The sequence below is a fragment of the Mus caroli genome, chromosome 18, assembly GCF_900094665.2.
Source record: "Mus caroli chromosome 18, CAROLI_EIJ_v1.1, whole genome shotgun sequence".
In the NCBI taxonomy this organism is placed as follows: Eukaryota; Metazoa; Chordata; class Mammalia; order Rodentia; family Muridae; genus Mus; species Mus caroli.
In genome coordinates, this window is record NC_034587.1 from 74481613 (window position 1) to 74506346 (window position 24734).

The following is a 24734-nucleotide window of genomic DNA, read 5'->3' on the forward strand; positions in this document are numbered from 1 at the left end:
CAAGAGCCTGAGATTTGATGGTCCAGGAACTTAGGGTAAAACCAAATACTACTAAAAAAAAAACCCAAAAAACAAACAACAAAACCCCCCAAAAACGTAGCAGTCCATGACTCCTAATGACATTCTGCTATACTCAGAGATCAGTGTCTTGCTCAGCCATCATCAGAGAAGCTTCCTCTGGCAGCAAAGGGGAACAAATAGCGATCCAGACAATGTGTAGGGAGTGAGAGACCTTGCAACTCTAAACCCTAAATGGAATGTCTCCATCAAATCCCTCTCCTCATGGTTCAGGAAACCCTACAGAAGAGGGGGCAGAAAGAGTGTAAGAGCCAGAGGGGATGGAGGACACCAGGAGAACAAGGCCCCTGAATCAACTGATGAAAGCCCATATGAACTCACAGAGCCGGAGGCCCCACACACAGGGCTTGCATGGATCGGTACCAGGTCCTCTGTGCAGACTATGGCCTCCACTTTAGTGTTCTCATGGAACTCCTGAGTGTGTGAACGAGTGGGTCTCTGATTTTTGTGCCTTCTCTTGAGCTCTTTTCCTTCTGTCCCATTCTGATGTATTAGTTTTCGTTTTATCTGATAAGTTATTTATTATTCTCCCCTAGAAGGCTGTTTGCTTTCTAATGAGAGGCAGAAAGGGAGTAGATCCGGATGGGAGGGGTCACGGGAAGGAACTGGGAGGAGTAGATGGAGGGGAAACCATATTCAGGATACACTATGTGAGAAAAAAATTATTTAAAAAAAGAAAAAAGAAAACAAACAAAAATAAATAAAAATTCACAACTTAGAAAAATAATTCTGTAGTTCTTTTCTGTATTAGCAGATCATGTGACTCTAAGAGATGACAGAGCCCTTTGTGGGTGAGCATAAACATGTGTTTAATAACTATATACAGATTGATTAGTGATTCTCAGACTTTCTGTTTACTGGAACCTCTGGGGAAATTTCAACAACAAATCTAGCCTGGCTTCTCCACAGGGAATCCGAAGACAACAGTGTGCTTCCCTGGATGCACGTGAGTATCACCTGTGGCAGTTTGACATCTGTTGTCTGTGCCCTTAACTACTCGCCGCCCAACCCTACCTGCCCTTGGGTGTTGGGGGCACTGGGAGCAGGTGAGAAACGCCATACCAAGCTCTCTGAACACTGCTGCAAGCTCCTTTAATACCCTCCATTCGTGCCCCATTGGTCCCAAGAAATCATCTCCTCTAAACAGCAGTTCCTCATTGGCTGACATTGTCTGCACCTACAATCCTTGGTCTCTCAGGCAGTCCTCAATTAGGTCCTCCTATAGAAATGCTTTTGAGGCTGCATAGCCCCGCCCCCTGCTGTTTCTGCTACAGATGTCTATTGGATTCATAGATCACCCTCTTTGTCCTTTTGAGAACTTTATGGTTATCGATAGAATTCGATTTTAGGATATTTTAGGGAGACTTTAATAACGAACTTTGCTACAAGCTTACGGAAGGAATAGTAGCAGTGGGGCCTGGGTCTGGTCTTATTTTTAAGGACCCAGAAGATGTGGGCTGGAAGTCTCAGCAGGTGTCCAATGACGTGGGGATGTCTGAGGAATGTGGAATTCGGAGTCCAACTTCCACCTCTCCATCTGGGAACACAAGTTGTAAGTCCAAGCAATCAAGAATGAGAGGAATTTGGGGACAGCGTCCTTGGATAGAGCCTGTGTTTAGAATGAAGTGCCTCCACCTGCAGGGATCCATATCTTAGCCTGTGAACTGTGCACTGCTGATGCTCCACGCTGCCCTGCCAGGCTACTGCAGACACCTGAGGTAAAGGGCAGTCAGGTGGACAGTGGAAATTTACAGAGCACCTGCCTCCCTTTCGTAATTCCCAGGTACTCACAGGCTGCTTACACAAAGAAGTGGCCCATCTACCCGGCTATTTCAGGGTAGAGGTGAAAGGGAATTGGTTCTTCCAGACTCAGATTAGGATGGAGTCGGGAGAGAGAATTTGCTGGTTGTCAAGAGTAGTGGAGTTCTGGACAGCTGAGAGGGTGAGCTTGTGCCTCAAGTTACCCAGATTCGTGTCCAACCATTTTTTGTGCACAGACGGGCATCTTTTCTCTGTGACCCACATCACACCAGTCACTACAGCCCTGAGGTATCTGCCCTTGCACATAAGCCGAGATTAATCTTAGATTGTGCCTGTGGGTGACAGTGGACAGGGCCTCTGTCCTTTTTGCCTGTCACATGGCTGACCTTTGACGATGAAGTTTAGCTTTGCTTCCTGTGCCTTTTTGCTATTGGTTTGCCCCTGGAGCCAGGCCTTCCTGTAAAGGCAGGGTTTTGAGTTTTCCAACCTCTTGGGTTTAGGTCTCAACCGTACTTAGCTCTAGAAACTTAAAAAGAGAAAACTTTCCATATTAAGGCAAGAAGAGTCACTTTCTTTCTGGAAAAGTCTTCATGAAGAATGGAGTGCCACCAAGGAAGGCTTGACAGTCAGTCAAGTGTTTATAAACTCAAAATCCCTCGCATTATTTGGCCCAGCGTTTGACACACAGGAAGTGGGAAGAAGTACTTCTTTTTGGATAGGCTCAGGGTTAGAGTGTGGTTGTCCCTGGAAGACCCTGTAGTACGGGAGCCAAGTACCAGCGGAGAGCCACGCTGAGGCTCTGGTATACACAGCAGCTGTAGCTGGGCAGTGGGGACCCAGAAGTCAAACCTGTTTATATCTGAGGACTCGGGTTGTTTTCAGACACTGAAAAGATCATGACAGAGTCAAACCCTAGGTACTCCAGGAAGTAGAGCTAGGATCGTGGGGTAAATGTAGGGGAGGTGGATTGCCAAGGACCATGTAGAGCATGGCTGTGATTAAGGGACCTGGTGATAGTGGACTCTCTTGAAAAGTAGTAAATTTCAGCATACAGTGACTTCATCAAGCTGAGGCACACACCCTGCCTGGGAGAACGAGATGGTGGTTCACAGAATTTTGCAACACTTGCTTGGGTATTAAGCTAGATACTAGCTACATGTGGTCCTTGGAGGAGTGTTTCTGTGCCGTAGTTTCCTCATTTGTAAAGTGGGAGAAATGGCAGTACCCATGAGGTGAAATGAGTTAATATAATAAGGTGTAGGATGGTGTGGTACATAATCAGCTTGCATTTATACAACACTGAAGTATTATACATGATGCTAAAGTGCTAGTTCGTAGCTATTTCTACATTTGTTAACAAGGCTGGGATTTTATAATTCTATATACTTTCAGAATCTTATAGATTTTTATTATACCTCTTAATACTTAATGTCTAGAGATCAAGAGAGTAAATAAACACGCACATTTGTAAGCAGGTTCTAAGGAGAATTCCTCAATTCTGGCTTTATTGGCATCTCAATTATATAATTCTTTGCTAGGGGAAGGGAGTTGTTCTATGCGTTGTAGGACATTTAACAGTATCCCTGGATTCTACTCACTAAACACTAGCACTTTATTTTATTAATATCTCCATGCACACATGTGTGTGCCTGTGTGTGTGCGCGTGCATGTGTGCATGTGTGCATGGTGGGTATGGGTGTGGGCACCCGGGGGCCACGGCACGTGTGGAGGTCAGAGGAAGGCCTTGGGAGTTGGTTAGTTCCACCCAGTGTGCTTTCTGAGGGTTGACCTCAGGTGAATTCAGATTTTCAGATATGCATGGCAAACACTTTTACCTGTTAAGCCACCTCCCTCCCTAGTCCAGTACTTATTCTTAAGCCCTCTCTTCCTTTTTACCCCCTTCCTCCTGTCCTTTCTATCTTTCTTCCTCTGTTTTTAGGCATGTGTCCCCTGCTGGCCTCAAAGTTAGTAATGAGGATTACCTGGTCATATTGTTCCCATCTTTGTGTGTCAGATTAACAGTCATATGCCCCTACACTTGGTGTCTGTGGTGTGGTGATGTAGGACTTCATCTAGTCTAGACATGCACTCGACCAACTGAGTCTTAGCCTTACCACTGGTCATGCTTGACAATAAAACATATTTCCAGACACCAACTCAAGTTTCCAAGGAGTAAAACTACACCCTGCTTGAGAACTACTGATAGAGAGTATATCAGAAAAAGAAATCTATCCCATCTTCTCTAGATAATACCCAATTCAATACTACTTTAAAGTATCGATCAGTCTCTTACTGACTTATCAAATGGTCCATCTCATCTACTCTTTCTATTCAATGGCAGCTACCCTGAATTGCCAACTTCACACTCATTGTTCAGTGTGGGTGGTCTCTGCTCTCATGCAGAACGTGGGTTTCATGATTGGCTTCTTTCAGGTATATTGTTAGTATCTGGAAGTTTCATGAATATGATAGCTATCTAGTAGAGATTTGTTGAATATATGGATGTGGCTTCAAGCCTTTCTAGTCTGTGTGGAGGCCATCATTTGGCCTCTTTCCCTCCCCCTCTTTCTTTTACACTAAGACAGGTTCTTATTATGCAGTCCTGGCGATCCCTATGTAGACCAGGCTGGCCTTGAGCTTATAGAGTTCCACCTGCATATACCTCCTATGAATGCCATCATTAAACACGTACACTGCAATGACCAGCCTCATCTGATTTCTGTTGAAGGATAGAATCTACAAGATGGTAAGTTAAAGGGTCCAGAGTTGAGTCCAGGGTTCTGTACTCATTGCCATTGGGTAACTTACCAAAGGCATTTCAATCTCTGTCCAGGTGATATTGGGAGCTGAAGACGCAGGCTTGACGAGCGTTGTGGGGAAGAAAAGGTTGTAGTGGCCCGTAGCTGCCAGGTACAGTGTTAAGGCGATGTTGAAGGGCAGTGTGAAGACGGGCAGGTCCCACTTGGCGAAGATGGTACTCAAGGCACTAGAAATAATGGGGCTGTACCAAGAAGACACAAAGGATTAATCACAGTGAGTATCCTCAAGCTTTATCTCTGGCCATAGGAATGTCTACCATCCCTGATCTTCTTGCTTCCCTTGGGATTCTAGTGGTTCACTGATCTAGGATTGAGAAACTATCAGTTTGAGAAAGCCAATTAAAAACACAATAATTTTAATGGAATACCTTGTGAAATAGTTTAAATAGTTTTTTTCTCCATTTAGCGGAGAAAACCAAACAGAAAAACGATCCTTATAAAATGTCATTATTGACTTTGGCTCATTCAGATGTATGGCAGCTGTGGCCTGGGGCTGGGACAACATCTGTAGGGTCTGACTTTCTAGACAGATGATACTATCACGTGTACGCAATGAACAAGGTTGGCCTTTCTGGACCCATTCTGGGGACAGCCAGATAAAACAAAACGTTCAGTTGTTTACACACTCTGCCTCCTTGGTTTCTGGTCCATTCCTGGGAAAGAGCATGGATTTTAGACACAAATGGAGCTGAATGCAAATCTAGGCTCTTATAACTTAGAGGCTAAGTGAACAGTGTTCACAAATACATTTCTCCCAGCTACATCTTCTACCGGAAGAGACCAGCCACTCTAGATACCCCATACATCTCTCACCCCATCCTTCTCAAGGGCTTTACTCTTACAATAATCTTTGTAGCATACATCTCTTTTTCTTCCAGGTCATCCTTGCCAGGCCATGAGGCACTTAGTCGTGTCTACGTTCAAATACTTTCTCTGTTTCCCTTGGCACACATGCCTTTCCCGTGTCTGCTGTTTCACAGTGGCCCTCCTCGGAACGGCCGGTGATCTGTTATCCCGGCCGTGCTGCTCCCATTGTTCCTGAATCCCATCCAGTCAGGTATGTGTTCTCAATTATAGCATAGAAATGGCTCTTGTCAAGTTCACCAAGTGACAGCTCACTTGGCTAGTCCACAGTCACTCCCTTCCTCTTAAATGAAAATTGGAATCTGGCACTGTGTGCAAATACTCTCTGTGTGGGCTACCATGACATGGAACTTTCTTGACATGGATTACTCTCTGTGTACTCTGTCTCAAGTTCCTCACCATGGCGTTATCCTTTTTTTTCTGCCAGACATCTAGTTATTGGGAGATTCCTTGGTTCTGACTTGGATCCTATCCCTCTTCAGCCTTCTGCTCTGGGTGATATTCTTTAGTCCCCCTAGATAAAACATCTTCTATATGTTTCTGCCTTTCAGATTTGACTCCACCATTCTTCTAGATCTCTATGCCCAGCTGCTGTCTCAACACCTGTGCATTGACATCTAACATGCACTGTGTAGACAGGGGTTTTGTTTGCTTCGGGTTCCCTGTTTTGCTCATAGACTGCTACATAGCCCACACTTAGGTGAATTTCAGTGGTGTATTGAATACCCCTTCCTTTCTTATCACCAGCTTCTCAGAAAGTCTTGCTGCCTTTGTCTCCCTTAAACAAACCCCAAACTCAGATTCTTCTGGAGACATTCATGGATCTTACCCTAGTCCAAGAGCTCCTGTCTCTGTGGATCTTTTTTAATGAAGCTTAGAATCCTGCACCCACTCTTGCTCCATCTAAACCCGCTCTACACTTTGTAGGCAGTGACGCTTACTTGGTTTTGAGTTTACATCATTGTTCGAACCCAAACCTTGCAACTGTTTTCCACTTTTACCATAGATGTAATAAAACCCAAAATATTTATAGAGTACCTATGGTGCTAGGACCCCATCTACTCTCACTTCCTGCTCCATCTTTGTCAATCTCAGGGTTTCAGCCTCTGGTCCTGCCTCTATTTCTTGGATTCATTCTGTCCTCCATTTAGAGTCTTCTATATTCCTTCACCCTGGCTGTTAGATGTCACATGACTTCCTGTCCTTTATGTAACAACTCAAATTCTTCATCTGCCATGGGTTTCTCCCTGACCATCCATGTTTGGAGCCACTCTCACATTTCCTAAAGCATTAAACACATCTTGAAAGAACTTTTACTTACTAGTTTATAAGTTTACCTCCTATAAACTACTTAATAAAGACCCCACTCCCCATAAACCCAAGAGAACAGCAGTTTCTCCTTAGTCACACTTATCAACAGTCCCTGTGCTCAGTGAGTAGGCTCAGGTAAACAGCAGTATAATCCCCAGCCTAAACAGACTGAGTTTTAAGGGCTCTGTGGATGGATCAATGCGTGCACCAGAGTAGAGGCTGTGCAGAATTCCACCCAGAGCAGGACCCAGTGTTTTCTGCCTTTTAATTTGAGAAACAGGGTTGGAGTTATTGAATTCTAATCTCCCATCCAGTGCCATATGGTGGAGAGACTGTGTGGAGGGATTGAATCTATGTAGTTATAAAACAGTGCATGCAAATGAGGGTAAACTCCGCTTCTCCCTGGGGGGCCTGTGAGGAGCATTAAGGAAACCCCCCACAGAAATGACCATTTTATTTATTTATTTTTTGTCCCGATGCATCAAGGAAGATAGAAACCCCCCAAGAAGAAGAGTAAATTGCTCCGAATGCCTAATGCAGTAATTTATTTGCAGGCACTACGAAAGCTCAATGAAACAGTGCTTAAGCTAAATTGAACTAACTGGTTTTAGGAACTCCAGACTTTGAAACCTAAGAAAGACATTTACTTCTTGGAGATGTTAAGAATAAATCACTATGTCTGATTTATTGCTGAGAACAGGAATAAATCACCATGTCTGAGAGGAGTTGAGAGCACGGTGGTAGAGATGTGTGATGTGAAATGTTGGGGGGACATAGGTTCATAAAATAGCAGGCATACTGTTGGGCATTTGGACACTTTACTGACCTGCTTTAAGTTCAAACAAATTTAAGATCATATGTGTGAATGGCTAAGTGCACTCTGTATTCAACGGATGTTTGTTCCTAACTCTCTTACCTCTTGAGGAAGCTCTCAATTGAAAGCTCTAGTTCAAAGACTGTGCTTTGCATACAAAGCTCCTGATCCAAGAAAGCTTTGTGATTCTATTGTGTGCATTTTCAGGCTAGAAGGCTTAGTTAGGTCAGACAGTGGTAATTCCCACGTAGCCCGGAGTTTAATAATGCAGATTCTAGAATCAGCAAGCTGGCCTCAAAAACTCTGAATGTATGACCTGGAATGTGCCTTCTCTATGCCTTAGTCTTTTATTCTGTAAACTGGGAATACATATAATCACATCTCACTTAGGACTGTGCCTGGTACTTACAAACTATTCAATAAATGTCAGCCTTTATTACTTATGAAGGAAAACTATCAACTCAATAAGACATGTGGGTTGGTTTTTTTTCCTGCTTCAACAGATCTCTGGTAATCCATATCTTCCCTTGCTCCCACTGTATTGCTTGTAAAGTCATGAACTTATGGATTTTCATGGTGCCTTGCTAGACAAACTCATCTGTGCATGTCTCCTCCCAACCCAAGGAACATCTCTGTGAGCAGAAACAGGGCAGTCCCTTACCAGGCCATGGATGTGAAGGTCACAGGAAACAGAAGCCACCAGTAGTAGTCTAACTTCTCCGAGAAGACAGCCATCAGCAGTCCCACCAGCATCCCGTTGTAGCCATGGAGTCCGGAGGCGATGGCTGACCTGGGTTGGGGTTATTTTGCATTAGCCTTTGATAATTGAACATGTTGAACTCTTTCCTCTCTAGAATCTGTATAATTTAGATGATTCCTTTAATAATAGATGAAAAGTGAGACACCCCCCCTCCTCCCCGGCACCCAGGTAAGATGGCAGACTAGAAACCACCTGTATGTGGTCCAGCAAAAGAAAAGTGTCAGGGTGAGTAGATAAGAAAATATAACCCAAGAGAAAGAGAGGAAACGCTTCAGAAATGAAAAGGTATCATGATAGCTGGGGTCAAGTGGTGGGTGGGTCTTTCTGACAGTAACCTCTCAGGCAGGAGAGGCCCAGCAGTAGAGAGGTGAATATTTCCTGCCTCGGGGGCCTGTGCCAGGTGCCATCTTGAGAGGAAACCCATTGTTTACAACAGATTGACCTAGGGGTCTATAGACAGAAACGATCATAAGTCAGAGAGCCAGAACGGAGTCTGTCCTAGCACAGCCCCACGAGACAGTTGAGTAGTGGGAGGAGGTTGACACAAGTCAACAGGATAGACTCTCGGAAGGTACCTTCAACCACACTGTCTGGGAGCATTCTTAGTTGACTGAGAGTCACTCTGTGAGTCTCATGTTGGTAGGTGCCACCTGTCCGCTGTGTGGCTTACTGCCACAGAGCAGCATCCATTACATTCTGCGGTCTCATCTCTTTAGTGAAATGACTACTGCTTAGTGGGTTTTAAAAGTAAAATGATGGATTTGTTTCTATAGATACTAAGGCTGCCGTTACTTCTAACCTTCAAGATACATGGAGACATCCTCCAGCTAGAACATTATGGTTCTACCCCAGTGGTTATGAACTAGAGACTCTCAGAAGGTATGAAGGGCTTGTATAAACCACAGACTACAGACCTAATTTTGCCTATCAGGTACAGAAACAAGGGAAACTTATAAAATAAGGACAGATCCGGCAGACATTAAATAGCATTTGTAGCACATAGGCTCAGCACCAGTATAAATCACAAGGAAGGAACGAGCATGGAAACTCAGGTGGCTCTTCTACCCCCTGCATATATACAGCAGTCTCTAATTTTCAAGAACATAGAAAAAAAAAGTCACCCTGACTCCTCATTTTTAATTTCATTTTCCTTTTTTACTCCTCAGTGTCACTCTACCCTTTACTATACTTTTCATAGAAGTTTTACTTTATCATCTCTAAAAAGTATTATTATTTTAATTTCTAAAGAAACACACCTTATCATATAGCAGCTAGAGGATACTTAGTAGCCTATGGTGCTATGGAGATTCTTAGGTCACAAATTAAGCTGTAAGAAGTATAAGAGTTGAAATAATTTCTTTCATTTTATCAGATCTCAGTAGAATAAAATAATCAACAGAAAGATGCCACAGAAATTACTCACTCGGGGGTGGGGGTGGGGTTTGTAGAGAGAACTCAGTGGTTAAGAGCGCATAGTCTTCTTCTATGGGACCCAAGTTTGAGTTCCAGGACCCACATTGGGTGGCTCACAACTACCTGTAACTCCAGCTCTGTGAGCTCCAGCGAATCAGGTTTTGTGTACTCGCTCATGAAAACACACACACACACTTCATTTTATTAAATAAAATTACTATAAATAAAATAAGTATAAAATTATTATTAAAATAAAATAAGTCTTTTAAAAAGAAGTTTCACAAATACTGGAGACTGAAGTATAATTTCTTGAATGAACAGTGACTCACTGAAGAAACTAGAGAAGAATTAAAAAAACAAACACCCTAGAGTCAAGTGAGAATGAAGGAGGAATTTCTTAGACCTCATGCAGTGCCGAGTGCTGAGGCGGTTTTAAGAAGAAACTCTATGCCTATGATGCTTGCATTAAACTCTATGGCCATGGGTGCTTACAATAAACTCTATGGCTATGGGTACTCACATTAAACTGTATGGTCATGATGCTTACATTAAACTCTATGGCCATGATGCTTACATTAAGAAGCCAGAGAGCTCCTGAGTAAGAAGCCCAACGATGCAGCTCCAGGCTTTGGAACAGCAAGAGCTGGTCAAACCTCCGACCAGAAGATGTCGAGAAGTATTAAAGGTCAGCGCAGAGACTGGTGAAATGGGAATTGAGAACTAAACCATGGACTCAACCCAAGAGCTTGTCCTTGGGAACCCCCAGCCAACCCAACCCAGAGAGGGAGAAGGAAGACACTGTAATATCAGCAGAGATAAAGCTGCTACAGGTGTCAATGCAATCCAGAGAGCGGCTAGGGAATATTAAAGACTTCTATTCAAAACAAAGGTCTGGATAAATTGGAAGGAGTGGATGCATTCCTATACACACAACTCAATAAAAACAGACCAGTGACGAGGGTTGAGATTGGGACAGTAATCAAGAGTCACCTGACCTTAACCCTAACCCTAACCCTAACCCTAACCCTAACCCTAACCCTAACCCTAACCCTAACCCTAACCCTAACCCTAACCCTAGGTTTGGACTTTCTGATTAAGTCTTTACTTAGGAATTAGCATAAACAACGGGATTCCTGTGTGTGACTTTATTTGCATTTGGTGTGCTTTTTTCTTTGGTTCTTCTTCTTCTTTGGTTGTTTGCTTATTCCAATTTATTTGTCTTCCTTCCTTCCTTCCTTCCTCTCCCTCTCCCTCTCCCTCTCCCTCTCCCTCTCTCTCTCTCTCTGTATTGTTTTGCATTGTATTGCATTGCATTGCCCTGTACTGTATTGTATGTATTATTCCTTAGATGCCTGTGGATCTGGATAGGAGGGCAGGAGGGGAGGAACTGGGAGGAGTAGGAGAAGGAGAAACTATAATCAGGATACATTGTATGAAAAAAAAACCATTTTCAATAGATTTAGGAAAAACATTGACAAATGGGCCTCCTGATCGTAAAAGCTCCTGTATAGCTCCGGTATAGTTCCCATATAGCTCCCGTATAGCTCCTGTATAGCTGCTGTATAGCTCCCATATAGCTGCTGTATAGCTCCTGTATAGCTGCTGTATAACTTCTGTATGGCTTCTGTAACAAACAGCCCAGTGAAGAGGAAGCCCGAAGAGTGGAAGAAATTCATTTCCAGCTCTATATCTGATAGAGGATTAATATCTAGACCTAAACCAAAAAAGTCAAGAAAACATTCCAATAAAAAGGGCTTGATGCATTTGCCATGCCTGGGTTACTAGAGCCTTCAGAGAGGTCTTAGGAAACATTATACATACATACATGTGTGTGTATGTCTGTATGTATGTATAAATATATGCATGTACATCTCATATACACATATCATCCTTAATACAAAAATCATACTTTTAACAGTTTTACATTCAAAATATTTTGAAGAAATCATGAATTTTATGCTACCAATTATATAAAAATATCATATAAAGGTATGTATTTAGAATGTGGTTTGTTAGGAAACCTTTATTAAAAATATATATGTATATATATATATAATAAATTTTATAGCTTAATAAAATCTTATGACTATAAAAGAAAGGCGCGCGTGCATGCGTGTGTGTGTGTGTGTGTGTGTGTGTGTGTGTGTCTGTGGTATTTAAATCTAAATAGAGAGTTCTCCAAAAAAGAAATACCAAAGGCTAAGAAATATTTTCTAAAAAGTGTTTGTTCGATATTTTTATCCAGCAGGGAATTGCAATTAAAATGGCTTTGAGATTTCATCTTACTCCACAGGGAGAACTGCTAAGATTAAGAAAACAAATGACAATAAATGGGGGAAGGGAAACCATGCTCACACTTGGTCGGTGCCACAACGGCATAGACACTATGAAAATCAGGATGGAGTTTCCTTAAACAGCTGGATATAGATCTCCCATTTGACCCAGCTCTGCCACTTATGGAAATACGCGCAAAGACTCTGCGCCCTACTCTAGACATACTCGCTCATCCATGCGCGACGCTGCTCTTCTCACAATTGCTAGGAAGTAGTGTCAGCCTGGACGGCCACCGAGCGGTCAGTGGATGAAATGAAAATGCGGCGCATTTACAGAATGGAATATTATTCAGCTGTTAAATAATAAAACTATGAAATTTGCAAGTCAATGGGTGGAATTGGAAAAAGTTATACTGAGCAAGGTAACCGACTCAGAACGATTTGCCACTGAATTATCTATCCAATAAAATGAGCTAATTAACACCTATCTATGCTCCTCAAAATGTTTCATAAAGTGGCAAAGAAAAGAACATTACTAAACTCATTTTATGAAGCCAGAATTGCCCTTATACCAAAACTATATAATGCAACTGCAACAACAACAACAACAACAACAACAACAACACTGACCAATACCCCTGGTGAACATGCATATAAAAACTGCCAATAAAGTACTTGCAAACTGAGTCCAAGACACATTGAAAAGAGCACACACTATGGCTGGTTTGGCTTCATTGCAGCTATGCAAGGATAGTTCAACGTGTGAAAGTAAGTACAGGTAATAAAGAAAGTTAAGGTTAGAAACCACATTATAATTTTCATGGCTACAGGAAAGGACTTTGTTGAAAATCCAACACCTCTTCATGATAAATGCTTTGTAGAGTCTAGGAATATAAAACAACCCCCAGCATAGTAAGCACTGCTTACATCAAAGCTATGACCACATCATACAACACGGGGGAAACGGGAAGCGTGCCTTAAGGATGAGAAATGAGTGGACGTTGTCTGCGTGCTCCAATTTAATTCAATATAGTTCTCTAAGTCTTAGCTAGAGCAATAATATAAGAAAAGCAATAGAAAGCATACAAACAGGAAAGGAAGAAGTACATTTTCTCAGTTAGAAGATGACACAATCCTACACTTAAGACATCGCTCTACAGACTATACCAGGAAACTCCTGGGGCTGATAAATACTTTCAGCCAAGCTAAAGGATCCGAACCCAACACACAAACCTTTTCTACACACCAATGTCAAATTAATGAAGAAAGAAATTGCGGGCTAATCTCATTCACAATAAACTAAAAACTACCTAGTAGGAAAACTAACCAAGGAGGTGATGAATTCTGTAGCAAAAACTTTGAAACAGTGGATTAAGACATTGAAGAGGGAAACAGAAGCTGGAAAAATTCCCCCATATTTATGCATTGGCAGAATTAACACTGTGAAATGACTAAATTACTGAAGGAAACCTACAGATTTGGAGCAAATTCCCATTAAAATTCTAATGACACTCTCCATTGACACACAGAAAAGAAAACCCCTCTAGACGAAATCACAAAAGGCAGAGACCGGCCCAAAGCAGAAAGGCAAAGCAAAAAGGGCAGTGCCGGAGGCATCACAGGACACGATGCTGGAGGAACCACAGGACATCTTCACACTGCAGAGGCACGGCATGAAGCAGCACAAAATGAGCACACAGATTAGTGGAGCAAAGGACTCAGGAACAAACCTTCATGGTTACAAAGGTGCTTAAAATGTTCATTTGGAAAAAAGCTACCTTCTTTAATAAATGGGGTGTGATAAGTAGGCCCAACCAAAATAGATCCACATGTCTTACCCCAAATAAAAACCAACTCCAAGTGCATCATATACCTTAGCAATGAGACCTGCAACTTTGAAATGACTGGAGGAAAACATAGGTAAAATACCTTAAAATATAGGCTCGTATTCTCTGAGAAGGACCCCAATGGCACAGGAACAGCCCTAATAAATGACAGATCAGATAGGATTTCATAAAATTCAAACCTTCTTTTTCATGGCAAAGGAAACCATCACAGGAGTGAAGAGGCAGCCTTCAAAGGGGAAAATGATCTTTCCCAACCATACATCAGACAGATGGATGATGATAGCTGGGATGTATATGTAACAAAAATTTAAATGCTCTGAACCTTGTAGTCTGGGGTGCTCCTAAGAAGACCCTAACCACAAATAAAGTGAATGATTTTGCTCCAAGATCAGCAAGAAGGATGAGCAGTGGTGGGGGAGGGGAGATAACCCAGAGACATTCTGTTGGCAATGTCATTACCTAGTACTCATTGAGCGGCCTTTCCGGCTTTATTTGGATTATTTACAAAATCTTTTCATTTGTTCTCTCTCTCTTTTTTTTCCACTTCAGTCTGCAGACTGCCCCTCACTCTCTTCTGTTGCCCACCTCCTGTCCTGTGTGTGAGCACACACACAGCATGGCACACACGTGGAAGCCAGAGGACAAGTCTTGGGAGTTGCTTACTCTGTCCGCTATGGGTCCTTGGGATCTCAGGTCATCAGACTTGCACGGCAAGTCCTCTGACCCACTGAGCCACGTCATGTCCCCTTCTACTTTCATGTCTGTGTGTCTGTGTGGTATGGACACACACCAAGCCTTTGCTCACTGTGGATAGTGATGGAGCTTTTAGAAGGACAGACACATGCTTATGTGGAGGATCCAAAACCTTGAACCTATAAGGAAGAACTGGACATCCACATGATTCCAAGGAAGCTTGGGTCGTTCTTAGATGGTATGATGGAATATCTTTGAAATAAACTTTCTGCCCTGAAAGACTCATTGTCCATGGAGAGAAGAGTAAGAAATAATAATAAAAAAAGTCAAAGGGTAATCCAGTATAATTTGGTTATGTTCTGCAGTTGTTCAGATGGTAGGTACTAAACATTCTGGAGACTACATAAGGAGGGCATCCTGGAGGAGAAAGCTTTGGAGGAACAGTGGGATTAGACAGAGATATGGGGTATTAGGAGCTGGAGATGCAAAATGGGGACAAGTGTGACGCTTAGCAAGGAGGGTGGCATTAAATAAGGCTTTAGAGGTCAAGTTGAGAGGTTGGGTTTTTGGTTGATGTTTCTTTGTTTGATTCTTAATCATAGTGTTTTGGGGGATGAGGTAGGCCTAGTGTGTGTCTCCTCTGGTGGAAGCAGTATTCTATGAAGTGACTCGTTGAACAGCTTGGTAAGTTTGCTAATACATTATGGTTGAGGGGGAAATGTGGGACTAGGTTTGAGACTTGAGCTCATCTGCTATAAGCCATAGATCTCTACAGGGAAGAGTGGTGGTGTTAGATTGAGCACGCTTGTGTGAGTTTGCATAGTGAGGAAAGCATTGGGCTCAATGACCTCAAGGTCAGTTTCAGTAAATATTGCTAAAGCAGTTTCTTAGGGTTTCTATTGCTGTGATGAAACACCACTACCAAAGAGCAACTTGGATAGGAAAGGGTTTATTCATCTTACACTTCCACATCACAGTTTATCATGAAAGGAAGTCAGGATGGGAACCCAAACAGGACAGGAACCTGGAGGCAGGAGTTGATGCAGAGGCCATGGAAGGGTGCTGCTTACTGGCTTGCTCCACATGCTCAGCCTGCTTCATCATAGAATCCCAAACCCACTAGGCCAGAGATGGCAACACACACAATCAACTGGGCCTTCCCCATCAATCACTACTTAAGAAAATGCCGTATAGACCCGCCTACAATCTGATCTTATGGAGGCATTTTCTCCACAAGGTTCCCTCCTCTCAGACTTTAGCTTGTGTCAAGTTGACATGAAACTAGTCAGTATAAGCAGTAAGGCAGGAGTTCTATGCCAGCCACCCTTACAGTGGCAGGTACATGGGAGAGAGGACAACAGCCTGTTTGTTGAAGCAGGTACCGAATCTTGCTAGGAGTATATTCTCAACTAGCTCACCAGACCTGGACACTCAATAGTACAACTTCTAGTGGCATCCCTGCTTGCTAAGATTGGAGTGGTCCTCCAAGGCCACTTGGAGGTGTGTGTACAGCCTCTCAGAGACAAGCTGACTGATGCATTTGCCTCAGTGAACGATGGAATGTTAGCTGGGCCTAGAGGAAACAGTGCTGTTGTGATGGACACAGGCACATTGGGGGTTTCCTCTGTGAAAGGCATTCATTTCTTGGTCTGCATGTGCCTCGTTAAACTGAACACACCAATGATTCCCATTGTTTGTAAACCCTACTTGGCAGAAAAGAAACCATAAGCATTCAAATAGTAGAGATATATATATAAATGTAATAAAAACAAGCGTATACATTAAGTACTCAATAAAAATCAGCTGCTACAAACTTTCCCTTTCACCAGATCCATAGAATGAAGATATTTAGAGGGGGGAGGGGTAGGGGTGGGAAAACCGAACCGTTCTTCTTCAAGTCACACCCAGGTGGCTCCGAATATCAGGAAAGTTCAGGAATGTTGGAACAGCATACGACAAAGCCTAAAGAGAGTCAGCTTCTACAAAATGCTGTTTGTCAGTGCTACGTGATCTCCCACCCGTCATTCCTGCTTCTGTGCTTCCTTCTGATTGCTTCTGTTTCCTCAAATTCTTGTTGCCCCTCCCACATGAGAAGGAGCTAGGCCAGCTGTCAAGGGAGAAAAGCCATCAACGCTCCTACCTACCTGTAAAGCCACAAACCAATGACCAACCAGGCAGGATGTGTTGCAGTAGTGGTGCAGTCATCCTGGGGTTAACCAAAGCCCCCTAAGGCCCCACTCAATAGGAGGGAGTTCATGCCTGATGCTCAACCAGTTTTTTTTTTGAGAAAACTCCATGTTGATTTCCAGTTTGCCTCTCCAGTAGCAGTGAGTAAAGGTTCAAATATATGACCTCATCTTCTATATCTATCTATCTCTTTCTATCTCTATGTATCTATCTATGTATCTATGTATGTTTGTACATACGTATCTATCTATCTATCTATCTATCTATCTATCTATCTATCTATCTATTATCTATCTATCTATCTATCTATCTATCTATCTATCTATCTATCTATTATCTATCCAGCTATCTATCTATTATCTATCTATCTATCTATCTATCTATCTATCTATCTATCTATCATCTGTCTATCTATCTATCTATCTATCTATCTATCTATCTATCTATCTATCTATTATCTATCTATCCATCTATCTATTATCTATTTATCTATCATCTATCATGTATGTATGTATGTATGTATTTATTTATTTTCAACATTATTCAAGTTAGACTGTCCTGAGAAGAAGGAACCATACTTGAGAAAATGCCTCATGAGATGGGGCTGTAGGCAGGCCCGTAGAGCTTACTCACTGGAGGCATTCTCCAACCCTGGTCCTGGATGATATAAGAAATCAGGCTGATCATGAGAGCAAGCCAGGCATCATTTTCCTCTGTGGCTTCTGCTTTAGCACTTGCCTCCAGGTTCCTGCCCTGACCTCCCCAGATGATAGACTGTAAGTAACCCCCGCACCTCCCTATGTTGCTTTTGGTCACACTGTTTAACCGCAGTGATAGACAGAGCATTTAGGTGGCTGCTAGGATAAGGTTGGCTGAGCACTAAATGAAACACCTCACCTGTCTGCCCCATCATACAAGAGGCCCACAGAGAGTACTTACCTGTCCTGGCTTAAGGCCAGGGCAGCCAGGGTTGAAACCACTGTCCCCAGTGTCCCAGCAATCGTCCACCAGGGGTTCTGGATTAGAAGCCCTATGAAGATGATGAGCCCACTAACGGGGTTGTTGACAAACATCACCTGAGCTGCTCCCCGAAGGACCCAGTCTATGAACTGTAGGACCAGGGGCTTATCTGCAAGACATAGAGAGAGCCATCAGCATGGTACAGCTTGTGTATTAGGCTGCTAGTTGGCATAGTAACTGAGGTGCACAGGGATGCACTCAGCCTGGCCTGGGATGGGAGTGTGAAAGGGTTGGGAGTAGGTGTTGGCACCCAGCCCAAGGCTCTGAGTGGCCTAGCAATTGGTCTACAGTGGGTGGTAGCTTTTGCCATACAGACTGAGGGACCATGCTGAGACTAATTTAAAGCAGTTCCAGCCATTGGCTTGGTTGGCAAGGAGCATTCCATGGGAAATTTATTGGTCCAAGGGAAGAGGCGGGGAGGGAGGTAAACTCTCGCTTTGTGCAGTGCCGTGTGACTCGGTTGAGGGCTGGTATCTGAGCAGCAAAGAAAGTAGCTTCGAGAAAGGATGTTGGGAAAGAAATTGTTAGAGCCCAGCTGTGAAAATCATTATTGAATTGGGGCCCAGAAGAAGCCAGGTGTAGGAGAGAGGGCATGTGTTCTGCCTCCTCTGGTTTGGTTTCCAGGACAACCATGCTAGTGTGTGTGTGGGGGGGCAAGTAGGGACTGATGGGGAGAGTGTGGTGTTTGCTAAAGCATTCAAGTTCAGAAAGAGGTTGAAAGGAAAGAACCCTGGAGCTTGGAGAGGGTGATGCTGATCTTTTCTTGGCCCATAATAGGCATAATAAATGGCCGTGGGACAAATGCAGGAACAGCCACGCGTCTTATTTGGGAAATGGCTGGTATGTTACTAATTTGTTTGCCGTCTATCGATTCCACACAGGGATGAATGATTGGCAAAGGACTAGAAATTAATGAAATGTATTAATTATAAAAGGGAATGACAGGCTAATTGGGTACATGACCACCTGGGGTCAGCTCAGCTTCCCTTTACCGTGTCAACCCTCGCCCCGAGGGGAGAGGAAACAGCCACATTGTCCAAGCTGGAGGAAAGGTTGCCTCTGGCTTGTCCCTTGCTCCTCTCTAGACACTCACCTTTCAGCCAGTTCTTGCATTCCTTCATGTCACCAGTGAGATAGCTCACGGCTTGGAAGAGGCTGAAGCCTCCCCGGCCCGCAGAAGCCCGGCGGGGCACCTCACTTTCTCTCCTTTTATTCCTTTCATTGGGTTTTTCAATCTTCACTATGTGGCTGTCTTCATCCGATGAGCGGAGATCCTTCATGGAAAAGACAGAAAAAAAAATACTAAATTGTATATCTTTTCACCTATTGTTCTTTCTTTGGGACAGGGTCTCCTTTGTAGCCCAGGCTGTTCTTGAACTCTGTATGGTGCAGGTAAGCTGCCCTGTGCTTGCCATCTGCCCTACTCTGTCTTCCATCTGCTGGGATTATACGTACTTGTTATCAGACTTGGCTTCAAATGATATGTCTTCTTGATAGGGACATTTGGGGACAGAGGGCATTGGTCAGGATCTTTGACAGAAATATGGGATCATGAGATCAAAGATGAGACTCCTGTTTGTACCCTATTGTAAACCTGCCCTTCCCAGGACTACTAAAGGTTCTACACAATAGGTTTTCTTCATGATTTGTTACATGGATTCCTTTGGCAGTTTGATTGTATCTATAGATTTCTTTCCATAATAAATATTTGGAAATGTATAAAACAAAGTAAGTAAGTAACAAAGAAAATTATATTGAAATGCAGTGATTATGGTATTGAAACAGCAATTGTTGTCCCTAGGTAAGCATGCATCTAATGGCAATAAGATATAAATAAGTGATGGGCGGTTTTGTGGGACCTCCTCATTCCAACTCAGGACGGTTCTGTAAAGCTCTCTCAGATCCCTAGCCCACCACAAGATCAACCGTGGCTTCCTGGGGCTGTTGAATAGCTCACTCTCTTATTTTGCTGAGTCCTGCTGCCCCTCCTCATCTTTGAGCTGTGCTCCCAGCCAAGCTCAGCCCAGCCAAGTTCTTACTTCCAAATCTTCATGAAAGTCCAAGCCCTGGGCGAGTTGGTTCATGACAGCTTGGATGGAAATCTCAGCTACTACTAACATGGCTGACTCGCTAAATGTATTATTCATAATTGAAGTAAATGTTAGAGTCTGCTGGAAGTTAGCAGACACAGTGATGGATTATTTCCCTCATCCCACTTCATCTGCTCCTCAATTTCATATGTGGACCTCTTGGTCAAGACTTCTTTCTCTAAAGCTGTGCTTTTCAGTATGGTAGCTCAAAAGATAGGCAGCTCTGAACATTTGAAAAGTGGCTGTTTTTTTAAAATAAACTAGAAAAAGATGGAAAATTTCCAAACTTGATAAAGGACATCTACTAAAGACCTATGTTTATTACATGTAACAGTGAAGGGTTAGAAATCTCCCTCTCTAAGATCAAACACAAAACACAGATGTCTGCTCCTGCCATGGCTACTCAACATTGTGTTCTAGCTCAGGCAAATAGGCAAGGCAAGGAAACAGAAGTAATACAATGTAAAGAAAACGGTTAAGCACAGATCGCGTCTCTATTTGCAGATGGCATGCCCTTTTGTATAGAAAATTCTTAAGGCATCTGCAAAGTTTTTTTTTTTTTACTAGAGGTATAAATAAGTTTAGAAAAGTTATAAAAGATCAAATCAAATTTATTTTTATTCCCTGGCATTAAAAAAAACCTAAAATTAAAATTAAGAAAACAATTTTATTCATGATAGCATCAAAAAGTAGAACATATTTGTGGATAAATTTGATAAAAGATGTGTAAATGTTGCTCACGGAAAACAACAAAACATCACTGAGATACAAGTAAAGGCCAAAATACATGGAACGATATCCTAGGTTCATGGGTTGGAAAACGTAGTCTTATTACAATGACAATATTTCCCAAATTTACCTACAGAGCTAATATAATTCCTTTGTCAAAACCCAAGTCATCTTTTCTTTTTTTTTCTGTAGAAATGGAAAATTTGATCTTAAAATACATATAAAGATGTTTCAGCACTTAAAAGGTCTTTCACCACCTTGGCCTCTGCCTCCCCACTTAGAAAGCATCCTAGTGGGGTCAGAGCTCACCTTTTCTTCCGGCATTTCCAGCAGGGGAAGGGCTGGGTGTGTATCCTGGGAGCTTGAAGGCCAGGTAGGGCTGCTTAGCTCTGACTCATACAATTTATATCTGCTGGAAAGAGGCTCTGGCAAGAGAGGGCTGCTGTTGCTGTCAGACATCTCCTTCAGGGGGTGGTGGTCACTCATCTGTCATGTGACTGGTAAGAGAGAATGGGAAAGAACAGGTGAATTAGGGTGTGCACGAGGGACTTGGTTCAAGTTAGACACACGAGGAGGCATGGCACCTGACCTGGAAGGACAAGTAGTGGCATAAATGGTTCTCATGTCACCCAGGCTGGCCTTGAATTTGGCCAAGCATGGCCTTGGACTCTCAGTCTTCCTATTTCTATGCTTTGAGTTCTAAGGTGACAGGGGCATGATCCAGTGTTTTGAGGATGCTAGTGAAATTCTCTGCCAGATGAGATATATCCCCAGACCCCGGTGGGACTTCATATGCCTATAGGCTGTGCTACCAGAGGATCTTGAGGCTAATCCTCCATCCACAACAGTGTTACCTTTAAAGTATCCCCATTCTTCCATGCCAAGAGTAAAGTCCTTTTACGTTGTAAAAATTCTCCTGACCACCTAGGCAGTCTCTTTTCCTTTTAATCATTTATATATTTTTCTCTACCATTCATGTTGTCCATTGTGCTATCTCAGTGTGGTAGTCAGTTGGAAACTTATTTTTACCATGGTAAACGCAAACAGAATCCAGCACCGGTTTCGGGGGGGGGGTCTCTAAAAGAAACTCATTTTCTGTGTTGCTAGGTTGCTAGGGAAATCATGTTGTTTCACTTGGTGTCTAATTCCTACTCTTTTTCCTGTATCCCCTGGGACTGTTCTTTTCTCTTTCCTTTTGTCCTTCCTCAGAGTGGCACAGAGGTCCAAATCCCTGACATGTTCTACTGGAAACTGTGTACAACCAGGATGAGTGTCCTTCCCCTTCCATGTGGGCCTCCTTTCCCCATCAGGGCTAAGGCCAGGGCTTGTGCTGTCTGTCACCTGCTCCAGGAATGTGATTTGCTGGAGGCTCTCAGTTTCTTGTTTCATTCTGATGCCTCTGGTAACACTATGCCCCTCTCTCCTATCCAATTATTCTAGCAATTCATCTTTGGCATCCTCTGCCTTATGTCCATCTTTATTGACTTTCCTGTCTTCTAAGAGTGGCTTTGAACCTACACACAGTCACCTCCAGTATGGTTTAGCCTTTCCCTCATTGCTCTATGTTTCCCCATCTGAGTTCTAGGAGCCTTCCTTAAGACATAAACTGCAGATCCCTAACATGCGTGCTAGCTGCCATTCCTTATGCCCACTATTATAGGTGCTACTCAAGGACTGCACAGGCTTCTATTGGAGGGAATGATGACCTGCCTGTGCCTGCATCAGCACAACTTCCTGTACTTGCATCAGCACCACTTCCCTGGTCATTTCCTTTACTGATCCCACTGAGAGGAATTCTTACCCTCTGCTGTTGCTTCCAGACCACCTCTCCTGGTGGCTACTTGCGTGCACAGTAGCCATCTTCCTTGTGGCTCACACTGACCATTCCCTTTTCTCTAGCTGCTCACTGCTCTTACAGACTTCCTGGTCCCTGCCTCACTAAAGGTGCTCCAACCAGCCATTTTCCTCCCAACACAAATTCAATGCCCACCGTTCCCTCTCTGGCTTCCAATCTCCAGGGTTTCTTTTTCATTTCATCTTTGCAGTCACCAGCTGCCACAGTCAAGGCATGGGTATGAAATCATTCCTGTATGAACTCTCAAAAGTCAGATCTCTCTTCCGGTGCCTACCTCTTATACTTTCAACTCAACCCAAGGGCTCCTCATGACCCAGCTCTTTGACTCCCTTGAGACCTCTGACCCACTGACTCTACAGCCAGCTGTCATTCCTGTCCTTTGTGACCAAGTTAGATATCACGGCTTGTCATTTACTTCTTTGATCCCCTTCTTCCTCCCTCCCTGTTTTATACTTGTATAGTGAAACCCCGGCATTTGCAAAACCTAGTCCCCTTCAAAGGTGCCTTCATCAAAAGGATTCTCGTGTTAGCCCATCCCATCCCACAGGAAAACCTAGGGTCAGACTTATTGCTGCCTTCTCTGTTACCCTGCAGACATAGTAATTCTGTCCTTAAAAGTGTTCTCATGTTCACAGTCATTGTCAGCTTGCTGTCATCGTCTCCTGCCTCTTCTCTGGTCATTACCACCTGGACATACCTGCTTGTCTCTTGATTCTCCAAGCCGTTCTCTGAGGGGAAGCTTCATAAGAATGTTTCAGTCCACCAAAGACAGTCCTATTCTTAACGCCTGTGATAAAGCCAGTAATGGTGATGTATGTACCCTTGCAAGCCCAGCACATGGGAGGCTGAGGCAGGAGGAGCCTTGTGGCTTTGAGCTTGGGTTATATTACCAGGACCAGGCCAGCCAGAGACTGTCTAAAATAACAAAACCTAACCAACCGATCTTATTAACCTCTTCCCTCAAAAAAGCCTCATATAACTTCAGATCAAAACTGACGTCTTTAACACACAAGTTTTGGAAGGTATGCCTGTCCTTTACTGTTTAGTTGGTGGGGCTTGTTTCAACCTTGTCAGAGAAGCCTTCTCAGACCCACCTTGGAGTGTGGCCACTCTCTTCAGCTATGGGAGACTCCTGAGACCCATAAAGATTTGTAAAGTTTTATGTAAAAACAAATGCTGGTGGGGCCCAGTATTTTTCCTTATAGCTGTTATGGGGACTTTGTATAAATCTCCCAGAGCTCAAGATTCTTAAGGACGGTGATTGGTTCTCCTTATTTCAGTGTCTCTTGCTCTTGGCACAGTTCTCAGCACGTAGTAAGTTTTCAATAATTAATGCTAAGTGAAAAGAGGAAAGGAATGAAGGGCTAGAGGGAAGGAAAGAAGAAGGGGAAGAAGAGAGGGATTTTAAGCAAAATTCCACATGACAGCAAAAGTGAGTGCAGTTTCCCAGAAAGCTTCATGAATCCTGGTGGTTCTTGGAAGTCTCTGAATGACTTAAGAAGAGGGTGGCTACCCCCCACACCCCCAGCTCTGCATTTGCATCAGGCAGAGGCCTGACCATGACTGTTCATGTACCTGTTCATGCTCTCAAGATCAGCTCATTAAACTAGAGCTGAGTTTTATGTGGCTCTACAAACATAACATTCAGCCTGTGTAGACAGTACTGTCTGCCTGGAATGGAGTCCTCTCCCTGATCTGACTCCACAGGTGGGTTTCCACCCAGAAGATGATACACTGCTATGGAGAGAGAGGCACACTGGTTTAGGAAGAAAGCAAAAGTTGAGGAGAAAGCACAAGGACAAAGATTATCTGTCCCCAAGTGTTCTTTCCCCCTCTAGTGGCTCAAAGGTGATACAGCATCCTTGGGCCCTTAGTAAAAGTGAAAATTTCAAGGGAAACAATAGCAAGGCAGACAGATGTTCAGATATAAGAGCCATCCCTGCATCTGGACAGACACATATGAAATCTACAAATGCCCTTGCTGAGAATAATAATAGTAAGGTTTTTTTTAAAGCCTTACACTTTATTGACTTTAAGACACTATCAACTATAAGATATGTATTGATTATTTTTCATACCATCAATAAAAGAAGAAAATGCTGCCAATAAAAAAAAATGATAGAAGCCGGGCGTGGTGGCGCACGCCTTTAATCCCAGCACTTGGGAGGCAGAGGCAGGCGGATTTCTGAGTTCGAGGCCAGCCTGGTCTACAAAGTGAGT

The 24734-nt window shown here is 43.3% G+C and overlaps 1 protein-coding gene across 1 annotated transcript in view; it reads right to left on the minus strand.

The window, feature by feature from the left end:
• The window catches only part of Slc14a2 (solute carrier family 14 member 2), a 443733-nt gene that overhangs the window by 41064 nt on the left and 377935 nt on the right, over window positions 1-24734 (minus strand). Inside the window, exons 4-8 of the mRNA XM_021150469.1 lie at window positions 20969-21156; window positions 18934-19114; window positions 17760-17949; window positions 8309-8437; window positions 4648-4840 (exon numbers count right to left, since the gene is read on the minus strand). Of these exons, the coding sequence (XP_021006128.1) occupies window positions 4648-4840; window positions 8309-8437; window positions 17760-17949; window positions 18934-19114; window positions 20969-21145 (870 nt within the window). The 5' untranslated portion in view covers window positions 21146-21156. The remainder of the gene's footprint in view (window positions 1-4647; window positions 4841-8308; window positions 8438-17759; window positions 17950-18933; window positions 19115-20968; window positions 21157-24734) is intronic.